The 12,576-nt window shown below is 38.0% G+C and overlaps 1 protein-coding gene across 1 annotated transcript; it reads right to left on the bottom strand.

Moving 5' to 3' along the window:
• Positions 1-5,372: 5,372 nt before the first annotated feature.
• LOC309552390 (olfactory receptor 5G9-like) lies at positions 5,373-6,302 on the bottom strand (the record flags this gene model as incomplete). The annotated part of the gene is made up of 1 exon (XM_082253333.1): positions 5,373-6,302. One exon carries the CDS (start codon positions 6,300-6,302, stop codon positions 5,373-5,375), a length of 930 nt encoding a protein of 309 aa, XP_082109459.1.
• Positions 6,303-12,576: the final 6,274 nt, after the last annotated feature.

Raw genomic sequence — 12,576 nt, 5'->3', positions numbered from 1 at the left:
CGAGGACACGGCGGCCATATTCCTGGTTTGATACCGACTTCAGGAGATTTCACGTTACATGCTCTGCTTCTCCCAGCCGATTGTAAGTTGCCAATTGTCTTTTAATGCGCAATAAATCTATGTGACAGTATCACACAATGGGAGCTGTGCTTTTTTCTTCACATGACTGTTAACCCTTGAGGGGCGAGTTGGAACGATTGGTGAAGGAGCAATAGTGAGATCTCCCTTGGTGCATATCCTATATTGGCTTCCTGCTCTATATGATCCCTGTAATAAGGATCATAGCGTTCTGGTAAGAGGCTAACTTATCCCCTATGGTGGTGGCTTTCTCACACTTGGCTTCTGGCTGTGGAAGATCTGCATGTATATACTACTGGGAAATTAACACATCTTTCTGTGGAATCTTTCCTTTACTATTTGGAATGACTTATGCTTTTTTGTTTGGCTACAATTATGGACTGATGGACTTAGAAGTTATTCATTCTGAGAAATTATAGCGCTACACCATTATCTATCGATTATGAGGAGAAGATGACAAAATTACTGGCGACGAAAGACACCTACAAAAGACTTCCAGGGAATCCCACCCAAAAATTAAAACATAAGTTGAAAAAAATTATTACAAAAGGTAGAAAATCTGGGATATTGACTGAAAAAGAGGCAAAAGAGGCAAAATATTTAGTACCAAAGACGCCAAAAGTACCCACAATCTACTATTTGCCTAAAATACACAAGGAGGCAAAGAAACCCCCAGGAAGGCCAATTGTCAGTGGAATTGAATCCATTTTCTCAAGAGTAGGTGAATATATAGATTTTTACCTACAGGATATCGTCAAACAAAATGACTCATACCTCAAAGACAGTGGTGAACTGATCAAAATTCTAGAGAATATAAAGGTGAGTCAAGATTGCACCCTTACTACCATTGATCTGAACGCATTATATACTAGCATCAATCAACAAGATGTAATGCGGGCGGTAGAATGGGCGTTAAAGGCAAAAACTGAATTAAAGAGAAAACAAATTGATTTTATCCTTGAACTTTTAGAATTTGCCATGAAGAACCATTATTTCTTGTATGGAAAAAAGTATTATGTGCAATATAAAGGCCTTGCAATGGGCGCCAAATAGGCTCCCAGTGTCGCCAATCTGGTTATGGCGAAATGGGAGGAGGAAGAGATTTATGATAAGTGGCCAGAGATAAAAAATATACAAACAATATATTGATGATATCCTGGTCTTATGGGAAGGAACGGACGATGAGTTAAATTATGTTTTTAATGAATTGAATGACAATAGATATGGTTTAACCTTCTCTGGAGATTTTAATCCACATTTGATTAATTTCCTTGATCTTACCCTTTTTAAAATGGAAGACAGAATAGGTACTAGAACATTTTTTAGAAACTGACCATAACAGCTACATTCCAACAAGGAGCTGCCATCATAAGAGATGGATTTATAATACCCCAGGCAGCCAGGTTATACGGATCAGACGTAACTGCATACTCAATGAGGACTATTTGAAACAAACGGATTTATTAATCGATAGATTCCTAGAAAAGGGATACCAATACGAATTTCCAATCAGTGAAAGAGACCGGATTTTCTTAAAGAAAAGGAAGGAGGTTCTGGAAAGGAAAAATGAGAAGAAGACCGACATAGGCTGCAATTTCATTACAGACTATAATCAACAATCTAAACAAGTAGAAGCAGTAATAGGAAAATATTGGCCTATATTGTTGCAAGACACAACATTAAAGAATGTCATTCCCCAAGACCCAAATTTGTGTATAGAAAAAACAGGACCATCAAAAAACAAATAGTTCACACAGTTTTAGACCCACCACGCACTGTAGAGATGTTCCCTTATTTAAAAGGATTTTATAAATGCAATACATGTAAAGCATGTAGGACTACAAAGAAAGAATATAAAAAATTAAAAAAATTCACAGAAACTAATACCAATAAAGAATATGATATTCGGTCTATAATTACAAGCGAATCTACACATGTTGTGTATGTTCTGGAATGTCTGTGCCACCTCCAGTATGTGGGTAGGACAACCAGACCACTAAAAGTCAGAATAGGAGAACATTGTGCCAATATTAAGAAAGGGTTTGAAAAACACAGTGTGTCTAAACATTTTAAAATGCAACACAATGGAGATCCGAGTCTACTTTCATTTTTTGGTATCGATAGGATTAAGGAAAATTGGAGAGGGTGTGATAAAACCAAGGAAATATCACGTAAAGAAACTAAATGGATTTATAAGATGAATACACTCCAGCCACATGGGTTAAACATAGACATCGATTTCAATTGCTTTCTTACAAATTTTTAATAAAATATTAAACATTACACTATATACAATATTTATATTTTATATTTTCCATACAATTAATGTGGCTAATTTTAAGAATAAGAGAGTTTAATTGATTTTTAAATATTTATTAATATTGATTTCAAAGAAAGATAGAAACAATAGATAAAGTAAATAATAGGGCTGGTGCAATGCAAACACATATAAATTAGATGGGGAATATAATATCAATTCACCAAAAAGAAACATATAATTTGCATATATAACCATTCTAAAGCTACAGACTAATTATTGACATAAGCAGAATGTATTAAAGATATCATTTATTACCTAAATAAAAGATTTTTTAACAAAATATTTTAGTTTAAGGACAATAAAAGCTGTTTCTTTATGATTTAAGATGACATTCACGCTATGAACACTAGATGGCGTGCTTATGTATAAAGATCACAATCGTAATTTAACAATGTAATAGGATTTAAATAATTGGTGCATTAAGATGTTTTTGTGATGTACTTTTTAGTGTATACTAGACGCTGGGGATATAGTATATAAAATAATAATTAGATGATATAGTAAGATACAAACTGAGGGGAAATCATCACTCCCTTCCCCTATTTAACATGGTGCGGTGTGTCTCAGCGTCGGACCGCCCCGAGAAGACGTCAGGTGACGAAACCGGTAGGGCATGGCGATAGGACGCTGAGACAGCACTGCTTGGTTTTGAAAACTCACTGCTACGCTGCATCCATGCTCACAAACGATCGGAGCAGTGGATAAGGTTTTACAAGCACAGATCCTAATGTCTGGCAGACACCATCTAATGTGAGTGTTTGGAGATTATGTTTTTTCAATACAATTTTTGGCTATACAGTATTACGCTATGTGTGGCATCCCTTTCTATATTTTCTATGTGGCTCTCCATAAACTGATATCTGAGCGGTGATCAAGCATCATATAAAGGAGAGAGGAGTCCAGGGTGAAACTGATTGTGATTAAGGCTTGGCTGCTGGTTTATAATCTCTGGTAAATTTACCCAGGCACATTTATTGAGCACCATGGTGAAACAATCTTCACTGACACATTGTGAGCACCTTGGAATTTGCTGATTAGCACAACTTGCACTTTTTTTCACTGGAGGATTGCAATATGGACTTTATTTAATGAACTTTATACTACTCACATAATTACTAGATATTGGATTATTGATTGCGGAGATTTGTTGATTATATTTATGTATATTTATTGCACCTTAACAGCACTTTTTAAAAAAATATTTAATGCACTAGCACTTTTGTGTTTAAAAGAAATCGTTGGGGCATATTAACTTTAATTAATTTCATTGCACCATATTAATTGTTCATCAGCAAAAAGCAAGATATTTTGGGGTATATAAATTTCAGTACCTAATATTTATTGACCACCAGCAACAGGTATATATCATTGCACTGGAACACTAGCACTTTAATTTAGCACACATTTGCACTAACACTTTCTTTACATACCTCACATGAGACTTATTTTTGAGTAATTATCCAATATTCACCATTCAAACTACTTTTTCATTTCATCAAGAATTTTATTTCATTTATTCATTTAATTAACTTATACTCACAGATATTGTGGCTAATTTTATTTTTCACTTTTCACATAGCAGTGCTATGGTTTATTGGCTGCATCTCTGTTAATTTACTCTTGGTATTTAAGAGCCTTAATTACACATGTTACATAAGACTCCTAGGCGCTGGTTCTTTCACTATTTTAATTTACGGTTTAAAACTGCGCATACCCCCAGAATGGCGACAAACTACGGTACATAAAAATCTCCATAGGCAACGCTTTAAAATTTTTTAAAGGTTACTAGTTTGCAGTTACAGAGTAGCTCTCTTTTTTAGAATTATTGTTCTCGCTCTGGCAATCACGGCGATGCCTCACATGTGTGGTTTGCGGGCACTACTGACGTATGCATTTGCTTTCGTGCGTGAGCTCACGGCAACGGGGGCGCTTTAATTTTTTTTTTTCATTTTTTAATTTTAGCACATTTTCTTTTAAAAAAAATCTGATCACTTTTATTGCTGTAACAAGCAATGTAAACATCCCTTGTGACAGGTATACTCTTTATGGAGGGATATTGGGTCTAAAAGACCCCAGACCCCTCCACTGCAATTCCATGTATTTAAAATGCCAAAATCGTAATTTTTGAATACTGACAGTTTTTTAGATTCTGCGCCTTTAGCCGCAGAGTAACCCGGACGTGACGTCATCACGCTGCTTCGGGGGTTACTACATCAGAGACCCGATCAAAGCAGAATTCGGCTTTGACCGGGACTCCAACCAGCCGGCCGACATGGCGGCTGTTTGCTCGGGTCTCCCGGTGGGAAGGCGGCGGGAGGGTGTCCCTCCTGCTCGCTGGGATTACAGCTGAGTGGCTCCTGAGCTGAATCGGCTGTTATCACCTGAAAGCCAACCTCCGGCTCCAAAAAATGGTACTAGGATGATGCCTCTAGCTGCAGTCATCACCCCGGTACAACACTTCCCTGAGCCGACGTAGGGCTACGTCCAATCGCGGGAAGTGGGTAAATAATAAAAAATTAAATTGTAAAACTTAAAAAAAATAAAATGGTAAAAAAAAATAATAATAATATAACAAAAATAAAAAACGAATTACACCAGTGAAGGAACTACCTGGGTCACACTTGTGACTAGATCCTGGCGTTCCATCACTGTGGGGAGACCTTAAGACTGCAGGAAGGGGGCCTGCTGTGGGACAATAATAAAGGGTCCCACAATGGGAGTAAAAGGCCCCGGGATCAGTGGGAAAGGCACCAGTGGGGGGCCCTTTATGGTCTCTTGCATTAGGGCCCTGAAGGTTCTAGTTATGCCTCTGACTTATAATATTATATAATACAGTGCCCCAGGTTCAAGAACTCTATGCAGGATTGCTATAGTTATAGAAGCAGTTGCCTGCAGTTTAATATGTTCCAATAAGTGTGTGTAGATTACAGGGAGTATCCCAAGCACTTTACAGAAGAGTTGTAATAAATCTTCATCAAAAAGTTTTTTGCATTGCTTGGATAAGAAGACGCTTCACCTCTTGGTTCCTCAGACTGTAGATGAGAGGATTCAACATTGGGGACACTGCTGTATAGAAGACAGTGGCCACCTTGCCTAGTATGTCAAGGCCCCCCGAATGAGGACGAAGATATACAAAGAAAATAGCTATAACGAAGATTGAGACACAAATAATATGCGAGGAACATGTACTGAAGGCCTTCTGCCTGCTCTTAGCAGAAGTCATCCTAAAAATTGAACGAAATATTAAAGCGTACGAGAGGAAGATTGTTGTCAAGATATAAATTCCGCAAGCTGCTACAAGAGCTCCAGTTACTATATGACAATGGAGAGTATCAGAACAGGACAAGCTGATCAGCGGTGAGATGTCACAGAAATAATGTTCAATAAGGTTCGATCCACAGAATGGAAGACTGAACACACAAGCTGTCTGCACAACTGACTGCAAAAAACTAACGGAGGAGGAATAAAGAACCAAACCAAAACATTTCTTCTTGGTTATTATCAAGTTGTAGTGGAGAGGTTGGCAGATAGCCACATAGCGGTCATAGGACATGGAGGAGAGAAGAATAACTTCCATGCTCCCTAATGCACAATAGAAGTAATATTGGGCAGCACAACCAAGAAACGAAATGGACTTTTTAAGAGAAAGGAATTGAAACAACATACTTGGAGTGATAACCGAAGAGTAAAAGATATCCACCAAAGAGAGACTACATAGAAAGTAATACATTGGAGTGTGAAGGCTGGGGGAGACAAAGACAATAGATATCACCCCCAAGTTTCCTACTAGGGTCACAATATAAACTAAAAACATGAACATGAAGAGGAATGGGACAAGTCCTTTATCATCAATTAGTCCAGAAAACTCAAACATGGTCACTTGTGTCTCATTTTTTATATCCATTACCGTTTGTTTTTAATGATGAAATTAAACGTCCCATGGATTATAATATCAAATGGATTCCAATAAACAGAGACATAAAAAAAAATCACTATGTGAATTAAAATTTACAGTAAGCACAATGGGAAGTAGGTCTCCTATATTGGTGGTCAGTGGGAAGAATGTCCTTTACACTTGTGGTCAGTGAGAAGAATGATACCTACATAGGTGGGTATTGAGAAGAAAGCCCCTGACTAGTGGGATGAATGCTTCTTATATTTGTGATCAGTGGGTAGAATGTCCCTTACATTGGTGGTCAGTGGGAAGAATGCTACCTACATAGGTGGGTATTGAGAAGAAAGCCCCTGACTAGTGGGATGAATGCTTCTTATATTTGTGATCAGTGGGTAGAATGTCCCTTACATTGGTGGTCAGTGGGAAGAATGATACTTACTTTAGTGGTCAGTGATAAGAATGCTCCCTACATAGGTGGGTATTGAGAAGAAAGCCCCTGACACTGGTGCCTAGTGCAATGAATGCTTCTTATATTGGTGATCAGTGGGTAGAATGTCCCTTACATTGGTGGTCATGGGAAATAATGTATTTTACATTAGTGGTAATTGGGAAGAATACTTCTTACATTGGTGGCCAGTGGGAAGAATTTTCCTTACATTAGTGGTCATTGGGAACAATGTCCCTTACATTGGTGGTCGTGGGAAGAATTTCCCTGTAATTTGTAGTCAGTGGGAAGAATTCTTCCTACATTGGTGGTTTGTGGGAAGAACAACTCTTACATTTGTGGACAATGTGTATAATTCTTATTACATTGTTGGTCATTGGGAAGAATGCTCCTTTCATTGGTGGTCATTGTGTTGCATGCTCCTTAGACTTCTGGACTTTGTCGGGAATTTCCCTCCGACATAGATAATTGTGGCCAGCTGGTAGCATAGCAGAAATTTGGTATTGCTCAAGGAACTCATACCAACCTCTGTAGAAACCCTAGGGTTGAATAAAGCCCTGGTTGAGAAAGACCACTCTAGAAATAGCTTTCATATCTCAGGTCATTCTTACTAAATATATTGTGCCATATTTGTAGCTATGAAACAAAACAAAAAAAGAAAAGAATATGGTGTAATTAGCTATTTTGATGCCCCTCTGCTCTGCATGACTATTAGAATTAGCCCCCATTCACACTAGGGCGACTCACGAGGCGACTTGTGTCGCCCCAGGTCGCCCCAGGTCGCTTGACATGACCAAACCAATGTAAATGAATCAGTGCCGTCTTAATTGCCGCTATTAAGGTCGCTCCGACTTCAGAAAAGGGTCCTGTACTACTTTCAGGCGACCAGTGATCCGACCTGTCCCATATACTTCAATGGGAGTCGCCTCCTTATCTTAATTGAAGCGACCTGTAATCCGACTTGTCATCCGACTTTGCTAAAAAATGGTAGTGAACAAGAAAAGAGCATAATTTTCTTGCAGGCATTAGCGGTCATTTTTTTAGGCAGGCATGTCATTTTTTGGATTTCGTTTCTGGGGGGTCTAAAAAGTGTCCCTGTCAAGTTTCAGCTCTGTAGCATGTCCAGAACCCCTAAAAAAAATCATTTTTCTTTTAATTTTTTGTAGTGTTTTACCAGCTGTCTTTTATTCTTGCAGGCATTTAGCGGGCATTTTTTTAGGCAGGCATGTCATTTTTTTGTATTTAGTGTCTGGGGGGTCTAAAAAGTGTACCTGTCAATTTTCAGCTCTGTAGCATGTCCAGAACCCCTAAAAAACAGCATTTTTACTATATTTTCAGGGATACGGCTTCTCTGCGGCTGGCTTTTTTTCTTGCAGGCATTTAGCGGGCATTTTTTTAGGCAGGCATGTCATTTTTTGGATTTCGTTTCTGGGGGGTCTAAAAAGTGTCCCTGTCAAGTTTCAGCTCTGTAGCATGTCCAGAACCCCTAAAAAAAAATCATTTTTCTTTTAATTTTTTGTAGTGTCTTTACCAGCTGTCTTTTATTCTTGCTTAATTGAACCAGATTAAGTTGAAAGCTGTTTGGCTACCATGTACAGCTACACCAGATTCTTAGTGCACCAGTTTTAGTAAATCCACCCCATAGTCCTCATTTTTTGTCTGTTACCATTTCCTCACCTCTCCACAATTCAGAGCTGTCTGATGTTAGAGATCTATTCCTGGGAATCTGGAGCATTTTTATAATGTATGGTTTTGACTTGGGAGCAATTCTCATCTATCCCACAGCAAATCATTAATTATTTTCACAGATAAACAGAGCAGTTGGTAATCAGTCTCTGGTGGACTTATTTAATGTGACAGTAAGGAATTCATAAATAAAATTTTAGTTTATGATTCATGTGTTAACCCGATGAGCAGTGTGAGAAGTTATGGTTCAACATACATATACACACACATATATATATATATTTTTTTTTTTTTTTTTTTGAGTTTACAAAATCGTATTACCCAACATTACTGCTGACTTTTACTTTTTTTTTCCAAAAACGTTTACATTTTTTTTTGTTTACAGGGTGAAGAACCTTCTTAATGATTCCAGAGCTGCAATATTGCTTCTTTTTTATATCTATCCAGAGTTCGGTGTTTGTAAACCCACAATATAAGAGATTACAGTCTACAATTGTTGAAGTTTTTTTAACCTCTTTTTATTACCAGTAAAAAAAAAAAATTGTAAATCCTGCCAGTTCCAACTACTTCTTTGTTGAGAATGCCAATGCTGTGCCTCGGCAGCGCCTTCCTCCAGCATTGTTGGTACTGCATCTCCAAGAACTTTACAGACTCTTACCCTTACAAGAGGCAGTCAATAGTAAATAATTGAACTCTGGGCACCCCGACTGGGTATCTCCGCCAAGAAGCTGCTTCCTAAGCTCTGGAACACAAGATCCGTGAATCTGGCTACAGCTACCCCAAGAACTTGACAGTACAAGTTTTGGAGTCAACCAGAAAATAAACTGTTTATTGAAACACAGGCACAAAGAGATATACACTGTGGGACAATCCCCCCTCCCCCTTAGCAGCCAATCCACATACACATATATATCCCATAATAGGTTGATCTTAAGGCAGACAGAAACAATAGAACAATGGAATACAGGTACTTAACAATAACAAACCCCCACCCCACCTCACTATCTAGCAAGGGTCTATGAGACACTCCTGCAGTATTCTAGCAAACTGTCAGTCAAACCGTTACTCTTCATATATTTCCTGAGTGACATTGTCCAGAAATATTATTGTCCCAAGTGAAAGAGCCCCTCACTCTTTCAACACAAACCATACATATAGAACCCAGGATAACTGGGGTAACAGGAAAGGCTGAGTCCAGTGTAGTTGTACAGCCAGTCTGACTAGTGCAGACCCAACTGGGGTTCTTGGTCACCCTGTGCCCCTAATAGACACAGGGTGACTTACACATAAGAGGGGCTGGGAAGATGGACAAGGAGTCTCCCAACCTCCCTAAAGCAATCTAGGTTCCACAAGCCCCCCAACTAAAGTGACTCACGTCACAATTGACAACTGTCATCTAGTCTCACAACAGTCGTGCTTCACCCCTCGCCTTCAGTCCTCCCCATCCCTCGGTACTATGTGAAAAAGGGGACAAATTGAAGTCACATGACATTTAATAAACCATCTAAAAGTGGGATTGTTGGTCATTTTCCTGCTGAAATGTATTTAAATTACATTAAGTAGAGTGGAGGGGAGTTTGTTTTGGGTGGTAAAAAATGGGAGCATCTAGATTTACAGCCACTTTAAAGGGAACTCCAGTTTTGAAAAGGGCAACAAATAGCTAAGTTTGATTTTTATGATCAGATGTTGTGTAGGCACTGAGATACAGTATTAGAAACTTCATGGAATTTTTTTGTGTGTGCTAGACTATATAGCCAAAATCTTGAAACCTGACCATCACACCTATATAAGTTGTAGCAACATCTCATTTTTTAATAATGGCCAACGGCCATTAATAAGAGTTTACCCCCCCCATCCATAACCATAACAGTCTCCACTCTTGTGGTAAGGCTTTCCACAAGATTTTGAATTGTGTCTGTGGGAGTTTGCGTCCATTTAGTCAACAAAACTTTATAAAATCAGATAATGATGTTGAATGGGAAGACCTGGCTCACTATCTGGGTTTCAATTTAATCCAAATGTGTTCAGTAGGGATGAGATCAGAACTCATCAGGACTCAAACTTAGCTCCACTTATCTTCAAAGGTTTTCCACAAGATTTTGTATTGTATCTGTGGGAGTTTTTGTCCATTCAGCCCAAAAAAAAAAAGTTTGTGAAGTCATGTCGGTTGAGAAGACCTGGCTCACAATCAATGCTCCAATTCACCCCAAAGTTGTTCAGCAGGGTTGAAGTCAGGGCTTTGTGTTCCTCCACACCAAGCTGGTCGAACCATGTCATTTATGGAGCTGGCTTTGAATACAGAGGAACAATCATGATGGAACAGAAATGGGCTTTTATGAAACTGGTATCACATGATTGTAAGTGCACATTTGTCTAATATATCTTTGTATGCTGTAGAATGAGCTTCTTCAAACATTTTGGAGCATTTTTATGCATGATAATACACTCCTTTTTTAGGTGTTCTTGGGCTTTTGTTTTTAGTTTTAGCCAATGGAAAGCTAGTTACTAGGAGATGCAAATATAGGAATAAAACCAGCGCAATAACCCCTTTAAAATTGGTGAACCATAAACCAGATAATAAATATCAATCTTCACAAAAGTGCTAGATGTGCATAAATATATAAATATATAAATATAAAACACAAGAGGTAAGTAGTCTCACGGACTTGACTAAAAGGATAAAAAGGTAAGTGACTAGAAGGTAGTGACCGGCTCAAAACCACGCAGGTATTAACAATTCAGAGCCAGATTAGAATGTATAACTGCACTGGGCAAAAGGTAATTAAAACGAATGAAAAAAAACTTTAATAAAAACGAGGCAAAAATAAAATATAAAACGGCCATTAAATTTGTATTGTCTATAAATAGCGACACCTAGTGTTTAAAAACCAAAATGTTTAAAAACCAAAGTGCCTATTAATATTGGTGGAAAAATCCTATAGCAATACTAATAAAAATGTTTTTTCCTTTTCCTTTCTTTACATTAATTGCTTCAGTTGGAGCCTTTGATCAGTTCTCTATCCATAGAACTTGTGTAATTGCTCTTTTCTGCACATTCCTTCAACATTTTTGAATTATTGAGATTCTTCTCAGCACGGGTCACGCACTTTAAATGTTTACCCAGCTATCTCTGATCACTTTATAGATCACTTGAACACTTTATTACGTTTCTTCCATACTGCACTTTTGCACATGTCACTTTACTTTCAATATTTGAAGAATTTTATTTATTGATTATCTAGTCACTTACCTTTTATTATTATTATTATTATACAGGATTTATATAGCGCCAACAGTTTGCGCAGCGCTTTACAACTTTTTATCCTTTTAGTCAAGTCCGTGAGACTACTTACCTCTTGTGTTTTATATTTATATATTTATATATTTATGCACATCTAGCACTTTTGTGAAGATTGATATTTATTATCTGGTTTATGGTTCACCAATTTTAAAGGGGTTATTGTGCTGGTTTTATTCCTATATTTGCATTGTATCCTATGTGGTGACACTACAGAATTGGCTGCGGACCTCTGGTGCTCCATTCATATATCTTCATCTCCTCTCATTTTTTTCCGTTCCCTTTTTCTCTTTTGGTAGCGCATAGGTTTATATTTTTATAGTTACTAGGAGAAGGAGAGGCAAGAAATAGCATGAAAAACACATGGTATGTAAAAAAAATCAGGCGCTTCCTATAGGGACCAAAACTGTGTGACTCAGCCACAAAGAGGACTCCCTTTTTCGAGGTTCAAGTGCCAAACTTCTACCGGACACAAAGCTGGGAACAAGCTTCATAGGATACCATGAGAATCTTCATAATAATTGTTAAAGCATGTCTAGAAAAGTGATTTGGATCAATCAGGTGCGAACCAGGACTAACAGTATCTTTCTCTGGATGCACCTAAATGCCCTCATTTGGAGGGGAAACCACGTACTTTTGGTTTATTTTAGGGCTGAAGTGTAGGGTGAAGCTTTGCCATATAGGGGACTATTTACTAAAAGCGGAAACTCTGGTGCAAATCTGCATAGAAACCAATCAGCTTCCAGGTTTTATTGGCAAAGCTTAATTGAACAGACTAACGTTAGAAGCAGATTGGCTACCAAGCACAGCTCCACCAGATTCTGAGTGCATCAGTTTAAGTAAATCTCCCCTAT

This window comes from Pelophylax lessonae, assembly GCF_965119305.1.
Source record: "Pelophylax lessonae genome assembly, chromosome: 4".
Classification (NCBI taxonomy): Eukaryota; Metazoa; Chordata; class Amphibia; order Anura; family Ranidae; genus Pelophylax; species Pelophylax lessonae.
The sequence above is the reverse complement of the archived record's forward strand: the minus strand, read 5'-3'. Positions and strand labels throughout refer to the sequence as shown.